The 23644-nt window shown below is 45.2% G+C and overlaps 1 protein-coding gene across 1 annotated transcript; it reads left to right on the top strand.

Annotated features, from left to right (window-relative positions):
• Window positions 1-21793: 21793 nt before the first annotated feature.
• Window positions 21794-22946, top strand: LOC119649668 (3-oxoacyl-[acyl-carrier-protein] reductase FabG-like). Its single transcript, XM_038051928.1, has 2 exons — window positions 21794-21947; window positions 22018-22946. The coding sequence occupies exon 2, from the start codon at window positions 22032-22034 to the stop codon at window positions 22797-22799; it is 768 nt and encodes a 255-aa protein (XP_037907856.1). The 5' UTR covers window positions 21794-21947; window positions 22018-22031; the 3' UTR covers window positions 22800-22946.
• The last annotated feature ends 698 nt before the right edge of the window (window positions 22947-23644 follow it).

Here is a 23644-nt window from a genome sequence, read left to right as displayed (position 1 = left end):
TGCACTCCGGTGCATATTGATCTGTACGATACAGTTCATGTTGACTTTTCAGTTCTGCTCTGAAGAAAATACACCACCCCGAACCCGAAGTGTGCGCAACGACCAAACGCGCCACGGTCCCTGTATAGAGTGCAACTCTCTGCCAAGTCTCCTACGAATTACAGACAAGTGCCCATAATCTACACATTTGTAACATTTAGTCATCTGAGGATGGCCCCATCCAATGTGGATTTTACTGGGCTGGGTTTTAGGATAAAAACCAAAGCATCTTCCCCCAGTAGCTCCTTGACCACTTCACAAAACGTATCTTTGTTTGTTCTACTCGTGCCTAATACGATGAGGACTCTACCTCCTTTCGTTTTTCGAAAGAAAAACAGTTCTAGCCCGCTATCTGCCGCAAAGGTCTTGCCTTCCGTCGGCTTAATAAGCAGAGCTGGCTAGCTAGTCCTGCTTCGTTTCCCCATCTTTTCTTTTGGTGCTCCACCGTGGCCGCCTCAATTTTAAACAGCAGTTTTTCTGACGAAGCGGCGTGTTGTCGCCTCTTGTCCCTCTTGGCCTTTTTCGTTTGAGCCCCAAAGAGTACCTGGGTGAAGTCTCCTTCCGATGCCCCTTCCTCTTTTCACTTTTCCCCAGCACCAGCGATTCGTTTAGTGCTTACGATGCTCTCAGTGGGAGCGCGGTTGCTCTTTTTACGCATCTTCTGTAGCTCTCAATGTTCGACTATAGTAGAAAGTACGATCCGGAAGTTCCTCCAGCTACATCAGCCTATTTCTCAAGTCTTTACTAACGTTTTCCTGGAAGAACGCTACAATCGTATACTCCTCACAACTATCGCGTATTTCTTGATAAGTCTTACATCTTCGACTTTCGCAAGAACAGACGACTGTCCTCCCACCCACCTTATATTCGAAGCCGTTTGCTCAATTTCAGCGGTTTCCACAGTGTCTCTTTCTGCAACGACAGCACTGCGTGGTAGTGTTTGGGTTGCCATCTCCGTCCTGGGTACCGCATCACTTTACGAGTCTTCTTCTTTATTTGGCTGTACGCGTCGATGTCGCCGTACATGTCAGCCCTTACTGTCTCCTTCGCTGGATGCTGTGGCAACATTTTTAAGTTGCACAAAACGCAGCCAACTCTTTCTCCATCCCTACTGTCCCCTCAGTTATGTATTATGCAGTTTTTACCAGCGCATCGTATGCAAGAGAGCAGGTCGCAATTGCCGGGTAGGCTGACCAGTTCCCTGACGGCTGATTTATGCTTAGCTGATCCGGAACCTCACGGGCGCGTCATATTTCGATCAAGGCAACGCGGTCTACTAATACCGGTTCAATTCACACTACCTGACCAGGGAGTCTCGAAGTGACTGGGTCCTGAAACACGCCGCAATAACCACCTTGTCAGAGCTAGGTTTACATCCCCCATCATCCCTGTGTGGAGTTGCCAAATCTCCCATCAGGCGCGTCCCTTCGTGCGGATAAGGGAATGCTCGGCGAATGTATCATGGCCATGCACATGCACGCATCCGGAGATGTGCGTGTATGGGCATGTTTATGCGCGTTTATTGGCTATGGGAAGGATAACCAGAAATAAAACGAAACATGGAGGAGCAGAAGAAGAATGAAGTTACGGTGCAGGGCTTCGGAAACCCAGTGCCGGCGGTTTTTGGGAGTGAGCAAGCGGGCTCCCGGCCGTCGATATCCAACGACCGCAGTGCCTCAGTAGTGGGAATCTTGGCTACTGTGGCATCTAATGTTACAAGCGTACGGGAGGAACTTGAACTGGCTCCAATGATGGATCCGTTCAGAAGGAGCTCGATTTTTCGCAGATCCCCTCCCACACGGGCACAAGCCCCCACGATCGCTACCGCCAGTGGGAAGCGTATAGCGGGAGTCTTCGATGAGGAAGAATGGCTGACGCCGATTCACCCGAGCGATGTTTTGGGCAATGATCAGTCTGGAGCTGCCTTTACTGCCCTCGGTAAAAAGATCATGGAGCTGTGCGAGTTTATAAAGGAGCGCAGGAACATTCACCAAAATATAAGGTCCATGATAAGAGGCATCCGTTTGACGTACGGCAAGGCCCAGAATGAACGAGTAGGGAAGTCGCCGATTGGAAAAGTGAACCAGGCAACTCAAGTAACGCCGGTTCAAAACACAAAAGGGGAGAAACCGGGGAAGAGGCTGCGCGAGAAGCTGAATGACTCAACAGGCCAGCAAACCCCGAAAAGAAAAAAGGACTCAACTCCCAAAAAGGCGGAGTTCATGAAAAGTACGTCTGAAGCTACCAGGGAAAATACTGCAGTGGCTACCTCGAGAAAAGGGATCGAACCTTCAAAGGCGGATGCGGAAGCTTGGAGGAAGGTAGAACCGCGGAAAAAAAGTTATCGGAGGAAGATTAGACCGGAGGTGATTTTCATTTCCAAACGAGGCGAACGCCGACATTCTCAGGAAAGTGAAGGCAGACCCCGAACTCACCAATTTGGGAGACAACGTCAGCCGCATTAGACGGTCCCAGAAGGGAGATCTTATATTGGAAATTAAGAAATCCAAGGATGTAACCGCGGACAAATTCTTGAGCCAAATCGGGAAGACTTTAGGACAGGAAGCCGACATAAGAGCTAGCAGGCCGGAGATCACTATAATCTGCAAAGATATAGATGAAATCACGACGAAGGAGGAGGTTCGCGAAGCGTTGGAGAAACAGTTCGATCTTGCCGGACTACAAGAGTCAGCGGTGAAAACGCTAAGGAAAGCCTATGGGGGAACACAAACCCCCATCATCAGCCTACCAGTGGAGAACGCACTCAAACTGTTAGCAGCAGGGAGAGTGAGAATAAGCTGGGTAATGTGTCGCCTTAGGGAACAGGTGGCGTTAAAACGATGCTTTAGATGCCTTGGCTTTGGTCACATTGCGAAGTCATGCGCTAACCCAAATGACAGGTCAAAGCAATGCAGGAGATGCGGAGTGGAAGGCCACATCAGCAAGGACTGCGGAGCTGACCCAAATTGTCTACTGTGCAAAGGAAAGGAGGGTGTGGACCATCGGCACATTGCAGGCAGCAGCAGGTGCCCGGAATACAGGAGAGCCCTTAGCACAAATCGCAGATGAGGTTAATACAAATCAACCTCAACCACTGCGAGGCGGCGCAGGATCTACTCGCGCAAACCATCCGCGAGAAAAACATCGATGTGGCCATACTAAGTGAACCATACCGAAACCGCGGTGGTAGCGTTTGGGTCAAAGACCAAACGGGCCAAGCAGCGCTGTGGACTTGTGGAGAATAAGCCTTCCAGGAAATAATGGAGCACCCGGAGGAGGGCTTCATCAGAGCGAAGGTGAAAGGCATCCACATCTACAGCTGCTATGCTCCACCCAGCGCTACACTCGTCGAGTATGAGCAGATGCTTGCTGCTCTTGTTTTGGATGCAAGAGGACGTTGGCCGATCATAATAGGAGGCGATTTCAATGCGTGGGCTCTTGAATGGGGCAGCCGGGTAACTAATGTGAGGGGACGTGTTCTCCTCGAAGCATTCGCGGAGCTGGACGTGGTACTGGCGAATGTTGGGTCTTCGTACACTTTCCGGGGAAGGGGCCTGAGGTCTATAGTGGACCTGACATACGTGAGTGCCACTTTAGCCAGTAGAATCGCTTGGCATGTCAGTGAGGACTATACTCACAGCGACCACCAGGCAATCTGCATAGAGATCAAGGGCGGATCAAGCTCGAAAAAGAGTTTTCGCAAAATGCCGGGTGGTATGCTTGGCTGGACAGTGAAAGTGTTCGAGGGGGACACGTTTTCCGCGGTGCTCAAATCCGACATATCCCTGAATGGTACGGCTGGAGAGAAAGCCACCCAGATCACTCGATGGGTGACGGAAGCATGCGATGCTACTATGCCCAGAAGTCGATTGCTCCCCAGTAGGCAACCCAACTACTGGTGGGACAATGAAATCGCGAGTTTGCGAGCCGCATGTTTTCGGGCAAGGAGGCTTTGCCAGAGGCTCAGGGGAAAACCCGGTGGCGACGGTCGAGAGGAGGCACACAAGCAATTGCGTGGCCGCCTAAAGGAAGCCATTCGGAGGAGCAAAAAGAACTGCTTCAAACCATGCCGACATAAACCCTTGGGGCGAGGCTTACAGAGCGGTGATGAAAAGGCTGCGGAAATCACCCCAGGTGACCTGTCCGCGCCTCCTGAAACAGATTGTTACCACTCTGTTCCCTCACCACGAAAATAGGGGAAGGCAAGTTTTTGTCCAGCCAAATGACGGGATAATACCGCCTGTAACTGTGGAGGAGCTGCTGGAAATATGTGGTAGGTTCGGTGATAACAAGGCCCCAGGTTTGGATGGCATCCCCAACCGAGCTTTGAAACTGGCAGTGAAGACTAGGCCCGACCTTTTCGCCAACACCTTCGAGGCGTGCCTAAAAGAAGGAATATTCCCTGCCCAGTGGAAAAAGCAAAAGTTGGTGTTGCTTCCGAAGCCTGGCAAGCAACCTGGAAACCCAGCGTCGTATCGTCCTATCTGCCTGTTGGATACAATGGGGAAGATGATGGAGAGAGTCATCTACAACAGACTCCTGCCCATCGTCGAAGCCAGCAATGGTTTGTCGGAACGCCAGTTTGGTTTCCGACGCGCCCACTCTACGGGGGACGCAATTGGCATCGTGGTAGACCTGGCAAAAGGTGCACTGATTTCTAGCGGCTGCTGTGCCGTGGTGGCGTTGGATGTCAAAAACGCATTCAACTCGGCCAACTGGAATAGAATTAAACGGGCGTTGGCTGACATAAGTGTCCCCGGATACTTAGCGAATTTGGTGGAAAACTACCTCTCAGAGAGGACTCTCTGGTACGGGACGGATGAGGGCCCCAAAGAGTACATTGTCACAGCCGGGGTACCACAGGGATCGGTACTTGGTCCCCTGTTGTGGAATATCATGTATAATGGGGTGCTTGCTCTTCCCGTCCCAGAGGGGACTACGATTGTCGGCTTTGCTGATGACCTAGCTATGGTTGTTGCAGCAAAACACCCAGAAGATGTGGAGGTTTACGCAACGGAAGCCGTTAGAGCGGTAAAGTCCTGGCTAGAAAAGGCCGGGCTGACCTTGGCGGACGCGAAAACGGAAGCGGTCTTGATAACGAAACGCAGGAAAAATAATACTGTAAAAGTGGAGGTCGGTGGACATACGGTCGTATCAAAGCCGGCTATCAAATACCTGGGGGTAATAATTGATACCAAATTGAGTTTTAGGGAACACCTAGAGTATGCATGCCAAAAGGCAGCCGGTGCCAAAAATGTTGCCAAATATTGGTGGGCCGAAACATTGCCGGAGGTTGGTGCTAGCCGGAGTGGTGCGCTCCATCCTGCTCTACTCGTCGCCTGTGTGGGCAGAGGCGCTTGCAAACTCTCAGAGACGGAAGCAGGTGAACTCGGTTTACCGGCGGATGGCTTTGAGGGTTTGCAGTGCTTTTAGAACCACATCAGATGAGGCAGTATTGGTGGTGGCAGGCATGATCCCGGTTGACATTCTGGCCAAAGAAATGAGTGTCCTGTACAATGCAAGACATATGGAGGGGCATGCACAGCGTAGAAATGCGGCAAGGTAAGAGTCGCTTGATCTCTGGCAACGCAGATGGAACGAGTCTGCGAAAGGTCGTTGGACGCACAGGCTCATTCCCAACATTAGGGTGTGGCTTGAGCGAAAACATGGGGATACCAACTACCACATTACCCAGTTCCTCACGGGACACGGTGGTTGCTACAGGCAGTATCTGCGCCGCTTTGGGTTGGATGATTTTCCGAACTGTCCCAGATGCGATGGCATACCGGAGGATCCAGAGCATGTGATGTTTCACTGCCCACGATTTGCGATGGAGAGAAGGAGCTTAAACCAGGTCCTGGGCAGGAGCGTGGCCCCGGAGAGCTTGGTTACTGAGATGCTGGAGTCCGAGGAAAAGTGGCTTGCGGTTAGCTCCGCAATCATCCAAATGCAGGAGGAGTTGCTGAAAGAACAAAGAAAGAGGAAAGCTGCAAATAGGAGAAGGATGAGTGCCTAAGAGCACACCTACCCCGCGAAGTAATACCTCAATGGTGGTCCCGCGGGGCTGGGGCTGGAGAGACCGGGGGTGGTTTTTAGTGGGTGTGAATCCCACACGCGCCCGCTGTTGTTCCGCCGTTCGGGCGGCGGAGCTGCGGCGGACGTGTCTTTCTAAGATTTTCCACCTCCGTGTACGCACAAAAAAAAAAAAAAAAAACATCCCCCATCATCGACGTCTCCCAGTATATCTCAACATGTATCAGTCCTTAGCAATTCGCTCTTCACTGAGAAACTTTCTCGAGGCTACGACGCAGGTATAATGCCAGCTAGGAGGTCATAACTACTTGCTCGGGCACATCAGGGATGTGAAAATGTAAATTGCAGGGTAAGATTACAACTATTCCTCTAAACAAGACACGAAACTTTAGGTCGTTACCATTAATAAATATTGCATGACCCAATCTGCAACAAGAAAAACTCGGAAGAAAAAGTATAAATTTAGAGGACTAATAAACAATGGAACAAAAGATCTCAATATGAGACATGGGGAAGCCTCGTGAAGAGTGCACGTTATCAGCTCCAAGAAAGTGATCAATTAAACTACCTCACATGCACACATATCACGCCATTCCACCCAAAGTTTCCATTAGATCCAATCTAATCTTTTTTTCAAGAATCAATAAGAGTCTGCTTGCCTAGGTTAAGACTATTCTCCACATTAACAAAAGGAAAACTTCGGAAAGTCTAACTGCGCGATCGGAACATTTTATCATATAATATTATAACTTGGACAATCTGATTAAATTGTACTCAGTCAAGTAGTGTTTGATACCATTGATACAAATTACTCATATCTAAGTCAAATAAGTAATAATTAAAGATCAGTTGTTATTTTCCTAAACTTGAATTTCTAAAAGTAAATATCAAGATAATTTTCAAGCTTCGGAGTTTGAAACCGATAACATGATAAATTGTGTTTGCGAAGTACTTCAATTTCACTTGACAACTATTATTTCATCTGCGTCTTTAGAAAATGTCGTCTTAGTTTTAATCCATTTTATTTAAGCTACATTATATTATATTTAGACTATTGGAAGCAAATCTAAAATTGGTAGTTTAAAGAAATAGTGAAATCCCAGTTACAAGCACTAAGGTCTAAACATGTGCCCCATTGAAATTTTCCATAGCTGTTCAAAACGCTTCCTCCAGGATGGAGATCAAGGATGCAATCCAGATCCCTCAATCGCGGTTCCGAATCTACGAAAATTCGGCTCCAATATGTCCCGATTTTCCCTAATTTTTTTCGGGTACGATCTCTATGGACCATGTATACGACACGTGAAGTTTGGTATATGGCGTGTGAAGAATCGAAGTGGACCACCCATATTTCGAAGCCTTGCTAGCACAGATGCGTGCGCATAAAGATATTTCCGTGCAATTGCATTTAAGTGTCCGTGAATTTGCAGCTTTCGCATTCATTCATTGACCACCGTCAACCCAGGTACATATTTTGCTCATCGCGACGACCGCATTTGTTGCAGCTTTCCACTAAACTTATTACTTGACGCTCTATTTTGATATCTAGGATAAACTCTCTGCCCTAGCCGGACCCAAACCCGATTGTGAAAGGAGGAGGAATAGATAAGTTCGGGCTGAATGGCTGAAGGGGGTTGGCGAGGGAAGTGCAGTCTTGCAGATTACTCACTGGTGGAGCTATCGCCATACCTGGCAGCTAGGTATAAAGTGCAAATTCAAAAATGAGAAAAGGGACAAATTTAAGGTCGTCTGGCTTGGGCTCCCGAATGGGGAGCATAGGGTCGAATCCGCTAATCGTAGGGCGGTTCGACGCCTAGGCACCACGACAACCAGGAGCATGCCTTCCCTGCTATAACTATTTCGCCACATTTTGTGGCATTCTGTGCAGCGAGTTGCAGACTAGTAGCGCTTCATCACTCGCAGCGACACAATCACGGCCATCATCAGGAAGCGTGTTTGACTTGAAGTCATCGCGGAAACTGGTGATCAAGAGTCGATGGGGCAGAGGCGGCGGCATCGATAACACCACGCCTCACTGCGGGCAATAATTTCAGTACTCACCGAAGCACTCAACTTCAACGTTCGACTGAAGCGTGGCTGAGGTTCAGGACACTCTCAAAAGTGAGTCCCTTGTTCAGACCAGGTATTCCCAGGCACTATGCACCTCCAACAACTCCAACTGTAACTACTTGCATTGCGGTGCACGACTTTGGAAAATTCGTCAATGGAAAATTCGACAATGGGAAATTCGTCTGTAATATCGGCAAAGTTTATTATGGCAGGGCATAGCTAGGCTAACTCGAATCGGCACTGATAATTCAAGGAGACTGGTGAAGAATAGAGTGCAGAGAATTTCGTAGAATTTTCGGGCTATCCGCCAAGCATACCGAGTTAATTATCGTCGAAGGCACCTACCCAAATACTACGCCGGGCATGAATGTTACTGAAAAGGAGGTTCAACGAGCCATAAACAGCTCAAATTAGCGGAAAGGTCCTAATCTGGATCGGGTGCAGAATTACATGGTCAGTTGCCACATAGCATAAACCAGAGCATTAGTCGGTCAGAAGACCCACCGTAGTACTCCGCAGACACATGACCGAGTTCAAGTTTATGATGTCCATTATTACTATAACAGAACCATCAATGCGCTCCTCAAAAACAATAAGATTCTATTTAAAATAATAAAAGTCTTCGGAGAGGACTTGTTAGTACTGATGAAGGGAAGAAGTGGTTCCCGAAATATCGGTATTTAATAATAATAATCGTTGGCGCAACAATCCATATTGGATCAGGGCGTTGAAGTGTGTTAGAGCACTTCATTCAAGACCGTTACGCTACACTACAGTACACTGTAGGAGGCAATGTGGTCAGCACTGCCCTCGAAATATCAGCAATTGCAAAATATAAACCAACAATAGCGAATAGGAAAAACAAGTTTTTATTATTTTAAATAATCTAATCGCTATAAATACCGCGGCATTACGCTCAAATAATATTCTGTGCGAGGAGCAGAAGGGCTGCCGAGTCGGGTCTAGAGGTTGCAAAGAGCCAAAGAGGCCAAAAAATCTCTTCAATTGCTATATCGATTATACCAAAGCTTCCGACAGCGTCCCAGACACCTCGTTAATCGATATCCTACACATTATCACCAAATACCACCTTATGAGTGCGTTCATCTGAAGGTAAAAACACTTCGAAATCTATCCGCGTATCGAGACGCATTTTCCAGGGGAATTCGTTGAGTCTCCTTTGATTTTCTATAGCACTAGGCCCCCTTTCGTGGCTACTGAATAATGCTAGTGGCCATAGTTTTCCAATAAAATATGACTAGGTGCTAAGTGCGAGCTGACACACTTAATGTACTTAGATGACATACACTTGTATGCTACTACTATTGCGAATAGTAGACATGTTTAGCAGTGATATTTGGATGGAATTTAGGTTAGACAAGTGTCGAATCCAAGCCATTCGCAAAGGTCATCACGAGCCATATGCCGGACATAGCATTGATAACATCCACATCGAAGTTATGAAGCTATCTGAAGTACGTCCAATAACGGATAGGGACTACTATGTCCAAATTCTGAATGCATCATCCAAACTCTGCCATGGAGTGGATGAACTTGCCTGGTGACATCGGAGGTAGGGGTATGATTGACGTGGCGGTACAAAATCAACGCCAAGTCGACTCGCTATGCGCTTATTTTAATAGAAAAGAGAGAGACTCTAGACTGACTCCACTTAATTTGAAAGGTCAACCTTTCAATGCTCTGAGTGGGGTGTAGAAGCGGATTTACCTATATGAGCCGCTGGCAGTTCCTGGTAGTTCTGTTTACAGCATGTATTGTGACCGAATAATTCTAACTGGTCGCCATATAGCACATAATAAGCCCCAGGTGCTGTTAGTTGACAATACTCCGCATATATTATTGTCGTTGCTATCCCCCATAATAGCAACATTAAACGTAAATATGTGCAGAAGAAGGTTCGCGATTCAAAGAAATTTGACGCCTCGAAAGGGTGGTTGTAGATTCCATAATATTGTCGGCTACAGGTATTTCACGCAAATCTCCCACGGTTTTTCTTGATGTCCAAGGACTCTCACAAACCATGCAAAAAGACATCATTCTCATACTTATTCGGTGTTGCGGGCAGTTCTCGTCTTATTCTTCCATTAACCTACCACCGACCATTAAAACCAAAGCCCCTCTATATTTGCTTTTAAGGTAGATCGTCCAAGCCTAAATGCTTGACACTTAGTGCTAGTATTAGCTGAAATCCGGCATCTGGCGAGATTGTGGCAACTCGGAAATAATAATATTATAATATGCATACTATTATAAAATTCACAGTTCCAAACTTTCCACCAAATTTCATGTCAGTAATTATCATCGTTTCTGAGAGAAGCACGTGTGGCAGATAGACAGGCAGACAGTGAGTCAACCAATTTTAATAAAATTTTGTTTTCTAAAAAACGTTAAAAAGGGTGAATGCACTTACAGGTTAGCTCCTATTGTCAAGGGATGATCACAAGAAAGACATGAGGCAATTAATTACTCTCACACTCAAATTCTTATGGATCCTAGTCAATGCCAGAAAAAGTTTCTTAGGTGCAAATTGAACATTTCAACCGGTTATCCCAGCTGTGCTCGGTGTTCATAGGACTCGGAGCACATATTGTAGAGAGGAAGAACCTCTATTTAAAATAATAAAACAAGAAAATTCAGTAGGAACAATGAGCGCCCGACAGAAGTTCTTTGGTACTATCAACTCCATGACCGGAGACTATATGGCAACTCGATAGTTTCACTCTTATTAGCTCGTAGTATATATACGTTGAGTATAACCGATATTCAATTCGAGGTGGTACTGGCATTTTATCTCTTAGTGAATAATTATTTCACGTAAAAGGAGCAACTTTGACTTACTTTGTTAATAATAGTAGAATTTCCAGCAAACCAATATGATCATCATCATCAACGGCGCAACAACCGGTATCCGATCTGGGCCTGCCTTAATAAGGAACTCCAGACATCCCGGCTTTGCGCCGAAGTCCACCAATTCGATATCCCTGAAAGCTGTTTGGCGTCCTGGCCTCCGCCATCGCTCCATCTCAGGCAGGATCTGCCTCGTCTTCTTATTCTACCGTAGATATTGCCCTAATAGACTTTCCGGGTGGGATCATCCTCATCCATACGGATTAAAAGACCCGCCCACCGTAACCTATTGAGCCGGATTTTATCCATAACCTGACGGTCGTGGTATATCAGCTTTTGTAAGCTGAAATAGGCTCTGCTGACTGCCAACACCCGTGCGCGACCGTAGATAGGATAAATTACCAACGGGCTCAAAGTTGTATTCTCCTATCTTTATTATTTCCGTTTTACCAGTACGGTTTGATGTTGTTGGTTGGTTGGTTTTTGGGGCTGACGTTGCCACCATATATTTTGTCTTGCCTTCATTGATGTGCAGCCCAAGATCTCACGCCGCCTGCTCGATTTGGATGAAGGCAGTTTGTACGTCTCGGGTGGTTCTTCCCATGATGTCAATATCGTCAGCATAGGCCAGTAGTTGGGTGGACTTAAAGAGGATCGTACCTCTTGCATTTACATCAGCATCACGGATCACTTTCTCGGGGGCCAGGTTAAAGAGGAGGCATGATAGGGCATCCCCTTGTCGTAGACCGTTGTTGATGTGGAATGGTCTTGAGAGTGATCCTGCTGCTTTTATATGGCTTCGCACATTCGCCAGCGTCAGCCTAGTCAGTCTTACCAATTTCTTGGCCGTGTACAGTTTTACCCTGGCTATGCTATCATAGGTGGCTTCAAAGTCGATGAATAGATGGTGCAACTGGGGTCCATATTCCAACAGTTTTTTCATCGCTTGCCGCACAGAGAAAATCCGATTTGTTGCTAATTTGCCTGGAGTGAAGCCCCTTTAGTATGGGCCAATGATGTTCTGGGCGTACGGGGCTATCCGGCCTAGCAAGATAGCGGAGAATATCTTATAGATGGTACTCAGCAACGTGATACCTCTATAATTGCTGCACTGTGTGATATCTCCATTTTTATGTATAATACGGAAAATGCCTCTTTGCCAGTCGTCAGGCATTGATTCGCTGTCCCATACCTTGAGCGAAAGTAGAGGAACCACTTGGTGTAACTGGTCGCCTCCATATTTAACTAATTCAACTGTAATTCCATCGGCTCCTGACGACTTATGATTTTCAAGTCGATGAATTTCACGGACTGTTTCTCCCATACTTGGTGGTGGCATAATGATGACTTTATAGATCCCCAATAGACTCTACACTTTTCAAACTTTATCTATGTAGTATACAAATGCGAGCAGAAAAAACGAATGCCCCTGAGAGACGGCAACGGAGCGTATAGGCTTGTAGTTAACAGATCGTCGAGTGTTTTTACAGACGACGAATTGAGTTCCTGTACCTACCTTTACTGCTCTATACTGCTCCAATTTGAGAAACGGCATTGCAGTTATATTTAAAGCTAACAAACTGAGTTCAGTCTACAGAAGAACAGCCCTAAGGGTGTACTCGGCATTCAGGATGGTCTCAGAGGATGCAGCATTCGTCATCTCTGGAATGATGCCCGTTGACATCTTGGCAAATCAGATGACGAATGTATACTATGCGAAGCCTATCTCTCCTTTATGGCAGACGAAGAACGCCGAAAGGGAGAGATCTCTAAATAAATAGCAAGAGCGTTGGGAACGCTCGGGAAAGGCGGACACACGGGCTCATCCTGCCATCAAATAGTGGTTGGAGAGACAGCACGGAGAGATTAATTATAATCATACCCTGTTTCTCACGGGGCATGGAGGATATCGTCAGTACCCGTTCAGGTGTGCATGTATTCTTCCACTGGGAAAGGTTTGTGGAGGAAAGAAAGAATCTAGAAGAGACTCGTACCAGGAAGACTGCGATGCGATAAACTCCATGGTCGCATGTATCCAGAGTAAACTGCGAAAGGCAGAGGAGACTAGAAAAGTGCGGTTACGTACGCCGCGCAGAGACGAAAGGGGACCAAGATAAAATGAGCTGACTCCGCCCCGTGATGTAATACCGTAGGGTGGTTCCACCGAGCTTGAGGGGAGTCGGGGGTGGTTTTAGTGAGAATCCCACGCGCTGGCATGTCCAGGCCAATGTCTTTTGAAGATTTCCACCCCCTCACAAAAAAACAGACAGAGAGTAAAGCGATTTTAATAAGGTTTTGTTTTACACAGAACCTATAAAAGTGATGCAATACTATTCCCCTAGTTCGATTTTTTTTACCCCTTACATCTCAGCAGAATAATTTTGCAAAGGTAGACGGGGCAGACGAGCTGACCTGGACTTTTCCTGCAATTTATTCTATTAGTGAGGTTGAACCTTGTAACTGAAATACCAATGGGTCATAAAGTCCAAATCGTAAGTTGGGAAATGTTGAATGAAGCTTTGTACCAAACACTCATAGTTCGGATGAGTTATATAATATATTTTCCACACATCATGCTATGAGTATTATTCTAGAACGATGACTACACTCACATCAGTTAGATCTTCCAATAAAATCTTAATTTCCAATTGCAAAATGTAAAATAGAAAACCCAAACAACATTGTGCAATAACAAATTGCATATTCAGAATTACGTAAAAGGATGAGTAGTGTTTTTGCCGCTCGGAAATCTATGTATGTGCACTTCATAGATTCAAAGTTTCTAGACCAAGCAAAATAAATCCAGCTTCATCTGATCCTGGTCTACGTCATCAAAAATGTGACCTTATCATGATGTTAGACATCTCAACGTGTTGCATCATCACGTGATCCAACCAATAAAAATTACACAAAGAATAGCCAAGGCAATGTCGCAGGATTGTTAATTAATCTATGAAATTGTTTATATTTGAAAGTTCTATTGACTTATTTAATTCAAACGAACCTTATTTTGCTGGAGACAATATTTTTCAAATGAATTGTTTTCAAAGAAAATTTAATATATATTCAAAATATTTCCTCTTCGGTCTTATTGATAATAACATAAAACTAGGATGAAGTCAAATCAAAGTAATTCATCTACTGGCAGAAGGCATTCCTCTTTCCGAACATGTCACATCCACGTAACCTGAAAGCTGTCACAATGTCACTTGGTCAGCAACTAGACTACTTCGCTCCTCCTCCTTCCAACTTACAGAAGAGTCGTGAAAACTCAATACCGTGACATTTCCAGACAGGCTCATGGTTACAAACCCAGATATTGACAATACTCTTTTTCCTACGTGGTTCGTAACTTCAACATCGCCAGTTCACCTCCAAAACCGATCACGATTACATCCTTCGCAACGTAGAGCCGGTCCCAAGCCCAGTCATGAAAGGGGAAAGGATAGCCAGCTTCAGTCTGAAACGCGCGTCGGGCTCCCATAATGGACAACAAAGTGTCACTAATAGTGAAGCAGTTCGACGTCTAGGCCCCACAAAGACAGATGACTTCGCATGCTGCCTCTGTTTCGCCACTATCATTAGGGAGCGTGTTCGACTTGAAGTCATTGCTGAAACTGACGGTCCGGCTGCAGTCTACGCTGAGGTTCGGGACAAATTCCAAAGAACGTGTATAAAATTCTCGGAAATGAATACTTTGCAAAAACCAGGTATTCCTAGGTTCAATGCATCTCCGGCAATTCCGAGAATTCTATCTCAAACCAATGATGAAACGTCGGCTACTGGTATTGTATCTAAATCCCTCACAGATTCCTTTGATTCATCAACCGGGATACTTCGCTTTAGAATGACGGTGTTCAAATGAAAGTCCGTGAAAAGAAAGGCCTATACCACAAGTTTTACGATAATAAAACGCTCCCCAGATGGCAAATTTATAAGAATACCAACCGGAAAGTGAAGAAAGCGATAGCTGTCACTCGAGCTATTCATTACAAAGATCTTTACAATAAACTGGACACTCGGACAGCGAAGAGCTCGGACCCAATACTGTGGCTCACTAAATCACCATCGCCATCTGACTGGCAATAAAGTGCCACTGTTTCAATATGGAAAAAGGAAGATAGTCCAGCAGAATGTTCAAATTATCGTCCGATCCGGTTACTTTCCCATACCATGGAGATTTTTGAACGCATTCTTGACAACCGTATTCGCGAAATCGTTGAAATTACAATGAATCAAGCCGGATTTGTCGGGAACTACTGATATAATACACGCTGCGCTGCTCTACGACAACACTTAGTACTAGAAGAACTCGTACACTGGCTTCAATTGCTCTACCACGATCCGAAAAGTAAAGTTCGAAGTGTGGCGGGTGTATCAAAACCGCTTCGTGTCTCTGTTGGTGTTCATCAAGGAAGCGCTCTCTCACCACTCCTCTTTGTTCTTGTTGTGGGCACTTTCACATAGAACATACAACGTCCAGCGCCCTATACATTGCTTTATGGAATGATCGCCTCATGCAATACGGTTTCAGAATGAATCTAAATAAAACTGAATTTTTGACGACCGATCCCCATGAAACAGGCACAATCACTGTCAGCGGCAGTGACCTGCCCAGAACTGAGCGATTTAGATATCTCGGGTCAATCTATCAGCCAATAGGGAACTGCGTTATGAAATTGCTGTATGCATTAACGCAACCTGGATGAAGTAGCGTTCCATAACTGTCTCAAATCTACCGCAATGTCGTTACCCCTGCCCTCTGTGGTTTTGACTGTTGACCGACTATAAAAAAACAATGAACAGCGTCTTGCGGTAGTGGAGAGGAAGTTGTTGCTTTCGACTAGTGGCGTGACAAATTTTGATCCCATCCGAAATGAGGATATCCATGATTGATATGGACTTGCATCAATCATGGAAAAATTGCGAGAGTAGCGTCTTCGACAGTATGGTCATGTCATTCGCACTAAGACTGGTCTGAACCGGACAAAGGCGAAAAAAAGAAGTTACAATACGCCGGTTTATCATTATTATATAATAATACTGAATTAAGCTTGAATCCGTCAATTTCTAATTTCTACCTAACATTGTTAAAAAAATTAAATTTTAGTCTCCTGTATGTTACCCTTAGTGATTATATTACTATAAATATTTAATTTATCATTCGGGTCTCTCTCAGGACCTTCTGTTGCACGGTGCCGGTGTCGTGGTTCAATCTGTTCCATTCTGGTTCTCCTAGAATCGTCAAACTCTCTTGCACGTCCAACTTCCTCCTGTTCCAAGAATCCTTGATGACTTCTACGTTGTCCCATGAGATGGTATGTCTCTTTTCAATCATGTGCCGTGCTATCATTGATTTCAGCGTTGTGCTCTTCTTATTCTTTGTCCTGACCGTTTCCACTTTTCTGTCGTGCTCTCCCCAGCGCACCGAAACAAGTCTTTTGGTTTGTCCTATGTAACACTTCTCACAATCTGGACAAGTCATTTTATTTATCCCACTGGATTCATGTTTTAATTTTCGGTCCTTGGCGGATCCCAGCCTGCTACTGAGCTGGTAAATCCTACTCGGTGGCACCATGTCGATACTTAGCCGTTTCATCATTTTTAAAAGTTTTGATGAAGCGGGTGTTTCACCTCTATTCTTCGTTTCCTTTCCAAGTCATTGTCCTAATTTCTTGCCGTTTCGCTTTTTTCCACAGCAGTCTTTCGATAATCCACCTTTGGAAGCCGCTATTCACTCCGGTGTCGATTCTTTCCTAATTCTTTCAACTGTGAGGGGCACAATGAACAATCGGTGGCCATGGATACGTCTCTCAAAAAGGGTGAAAGGGGGTTCCCCATTGCCTCCCCTCTGATTCCTTTGAAGAAGTTTCTTCTGAATCAGGTAGCTGTCCGAGATGCATATCCTCGCAAGTTTGATGAGCGCCCTTGTTTCTCTTTTCCACGCCAAGAATGTGAGATTTTTATTCGGTAGCCACTCCTCCAGATACAAAAGCGCCTCCTTCACTGGGATGGATGGATTCAACAGTCACTTGACGATATTTCGTGTGGGCGTGTTTGTGGCTGTTATAATTTCCCGGAATTTGTTGCCAGGTTTGTAGATCTATGCTAGACCCTTTATTCTTGGCAGTACAGGGTTGGGCGTCCGAAGTTTGGCGGGATTCTCAACAATGTGGCGGCATTCCTTTAATACTTTTCTCCCCCGTTTAATAGAATCCTTCAAAAGGTCTTCCCTCAGTGTAAAGTATCCTCCCGTCCTAAGTTTTCTGAGCGTTGCCGCATCGTAGTCCGTCTTCTCCACTATTAGGACCGCATTTCCTTTATCCACTTTTATCTTTTCCTTCATAACTTTTCTTTGTCTTTGCGCTATTCGAAGTTCTTTGAGACAGGTTTATTATGCGAGGAAAGGATGCTAGCTACATTATTACGGGTTGCTTCTTTTAATTCGTTTCTTTCAAACTTAATGCCTGCCTCAATATTGATGATGATCTGTTCCTTCGACAGACTTAGTTGTTGGAATGCAAAGTTTAAGTCTAGTTTAATTGTTCCTCTTGGTCCTTGTTGAAGATTTGTTTTGACTTATTCACCAAGAAATCCGGAAGTATCGCGGTTCTATTCAGATCAACCTTTTCGCCGACGTCTGTATCCAATTTTATAGCTTTTTTCCTAACATTGCTCTTTTCCGTGACTTCTCGCAGGGGGCCTTTCACTCGGATCTTATCCACAGTATCGGCCATATCCCCTTTTCTTTCCTCGATCTCTCCCACTAGTTTTAAATAGGAACTGTATACCCTCAATGTCACCTTAGCCCATTGAGATGTTTGATCGAATTTTTAATTAAAAACCTGATTATCGAAGAATTTGATTTTTATTTTTTTAATTTTTCTCACAATTTTTATTTATAATACTATTTATTTGCGTTTTTCCATGGAAGCCACTTTGGATCCACGACACCAATTACGTAGCTAAAAATAACTAACCTCACAACACAAGAAAATCAAAAAACTGTTTATACGGGCAGCACCCAACTTCAGGTTTCCTCACAACTTTTAGGCAAATTTGACTATAAAAAATACTCGAAATACACCACAGAAGGTTTTGGTTAATGCATTCCATCCACACCGAAGAGGGGGCCCCTCACTTCCGAAGTATTTAATTTTTTCCCTCTTGGAGTGTAGTGACTCGGAAGAGGCTTAAAATAATTCCTCGCCTTTAAAATTCGACTCGGAAGTATCATCATGCCCTGTCAATGTCGTCTTCTGCGTCATCCGCACATTCATTGAGGCGAGGTCGCTTCGCAGGGGGCCAATACAGTTTTTCCTTTTCCGGAGAGAATGAGGACGCCTCCACGTGGTGAACGTTGGGAGCTCATTCTTAGCGAAAAGCTGCAGACCGAGAATGATGGAGGCGAGTTTCCCGCGCCTAAAAACGGGACAAATTGTACCAACTGGTCCTCCAGGTTGGCGGTTTGGTAGGGCTGACAACCCTACAAGGAAAACCAACGTTATGAAGCCACAAAGGAGCCTCGGACAGGATGGACTTTACAACGACGAACCAGGCACCGACAACGCCATAACGATTTGTACAGAGATAGAGCTCCAAAGTAGCTGCCCGATACCCTGTCCGAATATAGGGCTGATGTAATAGCATTTCAGGAAATTAGTTGGACAGGGATCGTTTTCCTGAAAATGAGCCACAACACCATATATTATAGTGGCCATCCAGTAAACCATGTGCTTGTTGTAGGTTTCTTAGTCAGTCAAAAAATGAAGCCTACTTTATGGCTTCGAAAATATAAGCGAAAGGTTATGCACACTGGGCTTGCGAGGCAAATTTAGAAATATAACCTCATAAACGTTCACGCCCCTATAGAGGAGACTGCAGAGTCGGAAAAGGATACCTTCTACGAAGCAGTTGAACGGACCCTGGAAGCACGTCCCAAGTATGATATCAAAATCATACTCGGAGATTTCAACAGTCAAGTAGGGGCCGAGCCCGTATTCAGGCGATACGTCGGCTCCTATAGCTTACATAGAGATACCAATGATAACGGACTGCGGATTATTCCGTCGAGCGGAGAAGCGACTTCACAGACGGAAAAAGAAAGTCTGGGGGAACCAACAGGTTTGTGAACTTGAAGAGTATAAGGAGCAACCGCACCAGGCGCGAAAGTTTTACCAACAAGTCACCAGGATTAAGCCTTATACACCTCGATGCTCATCCTGCCGGGACTGGGACTGGGAAATCTGATTTCCAATAGAATGGGCACTTTGGAGCGATGGGTTGAATATTTTGATGAATTGCTCAATAACCAAAATATCGGCGAGTTGGAAGTCCCGCCAACTGAATACGATAGACAAATGCTGCCACCGCCAAGCATACAAGAAACAGTCCGTGCAATCCACCGGCTTAAAAACCATAAGTCGCCAGGAACCGATGGAATTACTGCCGAATTGGTTAACTGATGCTCAAGGTGTGGGACAGCGAGTCAATGCCTAATGACTAGCAACCAGGCATTCTCTGTCCCATACATGAAAAGGAGGATATGATGCAGAGGTATCAGGTTGCTGAGTACCATCTATAAAATATTCTCCACTATCTTGCTAGGCCAGATAGGCCCATATGCCCAGAAAATCATTGGCTCGTACCAAAGAGGCTTCACACCAGGCAAATCAGCAACAGATCAGATTTTCTCTCTGCGGCAAGCAATGGAAAAACTTCTGGAATACGAACATCAGTTGTACCATGTTCATATCGATTTTAAAGCCGCCTATGACAGCATAGCCAGGGTAAAACTGTACACGGCCATGAGATAATTCGGTATCCCAACGAAATTAATAAGACTGACTAGGCTGACCCTGACGGCTGTGCCAGATAAAAGCAGCAGGATCACTCTCGAGACCATTCAACATCAATAACGGTCTAAGACAAGGGGATGGCCTATCATGCGTTCTCTTCAACCACCAAAGTGATTCACGATCCAGACGTAAATGCGAGAGGTACCATCCTCTTCAAGTCCACCCAACTACTGGCCTACACTGATGATATTGACATCATGGGAAGAACAACCCGAGATGTGCAGTCTACCTTCATCCAGATCGAGTAGGCGGCAGGAGATCTTGGGCTGCACATTAATGGAGGCACGACGAAGTTACATTGTGGTAACGTCAGTACCAAAACCAAAACCAAAACCAAAAGAACGAACAACATCGAATCGCGCTGGTCAAACGAAAACAATGAAGATAAGAGAATACAACTTTCAGACCGTTGAAAATTTCTCCTATCTAGGGTTAGAAATCACAACCTATAACAGTTATGACAATGAAATTCGCGCACGGTTGTTGGTTGCCAACAGAGCCTTTTTCACCTTTCAAAAACTGTTTCGCTCGAAATGTCTCACCATAGGATCAAAGCTCTTACTGTACAAGACTATGATCTTGCCAGTCCTTATGTATTCCTCGGAAACCTGGGTTCTTAGCGAGAAAAATTGCGAAATCTTGGCCGCGTTCGAGAGAAGAATCCCCCGAAGAATTTTTCACCCCCTACATGGAGATGGACGATTCCATAGCCACGACCGTCTGGTTGTGGATAAAATCCGGCTCAATAGGTTGCAGGGGGCGTATGGATGGAGAATGATCCAGCCCGGAAAGTCTATAAGGGCAATATCAATGGTAGAAAAAGAAGACAAGACAGACCCTACCTGAGATGAAGCGATGGGGTAGATCAGGGTACCAGACAGATTTTAGGGATATCGAATTGGTGAACCTCGAAGCAAAACCTGTCTGCAGTTCCTTATTAAGGCAAGCATAGACCTGATACCGGCTGTTGCGCCATTGATGATGATGATGATACATACAGGTCAATTTGCTCGGTTTAGTCTCCGCCGGACTGTGCTCTCTTACAATCCAACCTTGATAATTTAGTCCGTTGGTGTTCGGTCAACAAGCTAACACTGAATGTCAGCAAATGCCACTGGATGTGCTATTCCCTTAAACGCTCCCCAACATGCTTTTCCTATTCTCCCAATGGGCAACTCGTTTCACTACTGACCTCCTTCCAAGACCTGGGTGTACTATTCGACGAAACTTCGTCTCAGTTCCTACTTCGTTGACAGAATCAATCGAGCTTCCTAAATATTTGGTTTAATCCGACGTTTCTCCTCCGAATTTACCTCAATTCAGCCCTCTTTCTCTTCCCCAGTACAGTCCAAGGGAGGTTTGGAAACATTAAATACTTTGGGAGTGAGGGGCCCCTCTTCGGTGTGGATAGAATGCATTAGATAATACCTTCCCGTGGTGCAATTCGAATATTTTTTATTCCCAAATTTGTCTAAAAGTCGTGAGGGTGCTTTCGGTATAAATAGTTTTCTGATTTTCTTGTGTTGTGAGGTTAATTATTGCAAAGTGATACTTATATATTATGACATCTTGGGAGTACAGTAAATTCGCACGAAAATGAATAGGAATGAATTGGAATTTTCAACAAAATCAAAAATCAGCTAAATTTTTAGTAAAAGAAAGTTACCGGAACCGTGACAAAGTACATTTTTTAGCTAGGGGCCAATTTGAAAACTTCAATTTTCGATATTTTGAAAACGGAAGGAGATTGCGAAAATCCGTCGTCAAAACGAGGAGCCACAAAAACTGTTATCCCCCCAACCGTTCAGCTACCGTTTCAGTATTTATTCTTTAATTTCCCAATGAAACCATCTGGGCCACATCCAACTTAAATTGAAAGCTTCAGAGCTTTTGTATCTTCGACACAAACCATTTTCGAATACAGCGGCTCGGCTCCTTATCATTTCAACTGTGACGTCACAATTCACTTGTCAATTGAGTGACATTTATCAGCTCCCTCGCATCTGTTTGATTTTTTTTACTTATCTTTTACACTTTATTTTAAGTCGTTAATTGACGTAGTCATTTGCTGAGCTTAAGGTAAGTCGCGTCATGAATTTCATAATAACATTTCTCATTATAAAGTTCGACTCCCACGATCACTTTTCAGCATAATTTTCCAGAATGAATTTCGCCGGAAAGGTCGTTCTTATCACCGGGGCCAGTTCCGGGATTGGAGCCGCAGCCGCTCTTCATTTCGCCAAATTAGGCGCATCGCTGTCTCTAAGCGGACGCAAATTAGAAAATCTAAATAAAGTCGCTGAAGAGTGCGGGTCAGCCGGACAGAAACCAATTGTTGTTGTCGGCGATGTAACCAACGAGAAGGATAATGAGAGGATTCTCGGCGAAACAATCTCCAAGTTCGGCAAATTGGACGTGCTGGTGAACAATGCTGGGATCTTGGAAAGCGGAACCATCGAAAACACTAGCATGGAGCAGTTCGATCGAGTGATGAACACCAATATCCGGTCCATCTATCATTTGACCATGTTGGCCGTCCCCCACCTCATCAAGACAAAAGGAGCCATCGTGAATGTGTCCAGCGTAAATGGAATTCGGTCCTTCCCAGGAGTTCTGGCTTACAACATCTCAAAGGCTTCAGTCGACCAATTCACGCGATGTGTTGCTCTGGAGCTGGCTGCCAAGGGTGTTCGGTGCAACGCTGTGAATCCCGGAGTGACCGTGACCAACCTTCACAAGCGCGGCGGAATGGACGAGGAGACATATAAGAAATTCTTAGAGCATTCAAAGACGACCCACGCTTTAGGTCGACCAGGAACTGTTGATGAACTGGCCAACGCAATTACCTTCCTCGCCAGCGACATGGCCAGCTTCATCACAGGCGCCAGTCTTCCGGTCGACGGAGGCCGTCATGCTATGTGCCCACGTTAAACGGTAGCGGAAGAGATGGATTTGCTTTATAAAAGCGAAACATACTATCAATTTGCTCTGCCTAATTTACAGCTAAGCTAAAAGAACTATTGCATTTAATTGTGTGTATTTTTTAAAAAGATAAAAACAAAACTATTTTGAAGCATCCATCGTGTATCTGTTGCAACCCAATTGCAATTTTAATTCACTTTAGTTCAAGTAACAGTTCCTTTAATTTTACTTCATAAATGAAACCCATCCGTGTCTGGAAGCGCGCCTCCGCGAAGCCTGTAAAGAAATGTCGAAGGGAAATTGACTAGCGCAACAGAAAGAAAACTTCAACGAAGTAATAGCAAAGCCTACCAACAGCATAAACAGACTAGAAATAAATTGTTCTAGTAAGGAGGTCGTCAAACAGCTTCTCTGCCACCAGAAAACTAAAATATAAACTCCACCAACTAACCAGAAATATGGTCGCCAAACATGCCTAGCACGTCATCATACTTGTGCGCCTTAGTTACTGGTGCGGTCGTCCTAGTCGTCTGTACCACGACTTCCCGGGGCAACTGACTCGTCGGCTACTCTGGGATGGTTAGCGCAATATAGTTGTCGTCATCATCAACGGCGCAACAATCGGTATCCGGTCTAGGCCTGCCTTAATAAGAAAATCCAGACACCTCATGTTTTACGCCGATATCCCTAAAAGCTGTCTAGCGTCCTGACCTACGCCATCACTCCATCTCAGGCAGGGTCTGCTTCGTCTTCTTTTTTTTTACCACAGATATTGCCTTTGTAGACTTTCCGGGCTGGATCATCCTCATCTATACGGATTAAGTGACTCGCCCACCGCAACCTGTTGACGTCGT

The sequence above is a fragment of the Hermetia illucens genome, chromosome 2 (genome assembly GCF_905115235.1).
Source record: "Hermetia illucens chromosome 2, iHerIll2.2.curated.20191125, whole genome shotgun sequence".
NCBI classification, from domain to species: Eukaryota; Metazoa; Arthropoda; class Insecta; order Diptera; family Stratiomyidae; genus Hermetia; species Hermetia illucens.
This window is presented reverse-complemented; position numbering and strand designations above follow the sequence as displayed.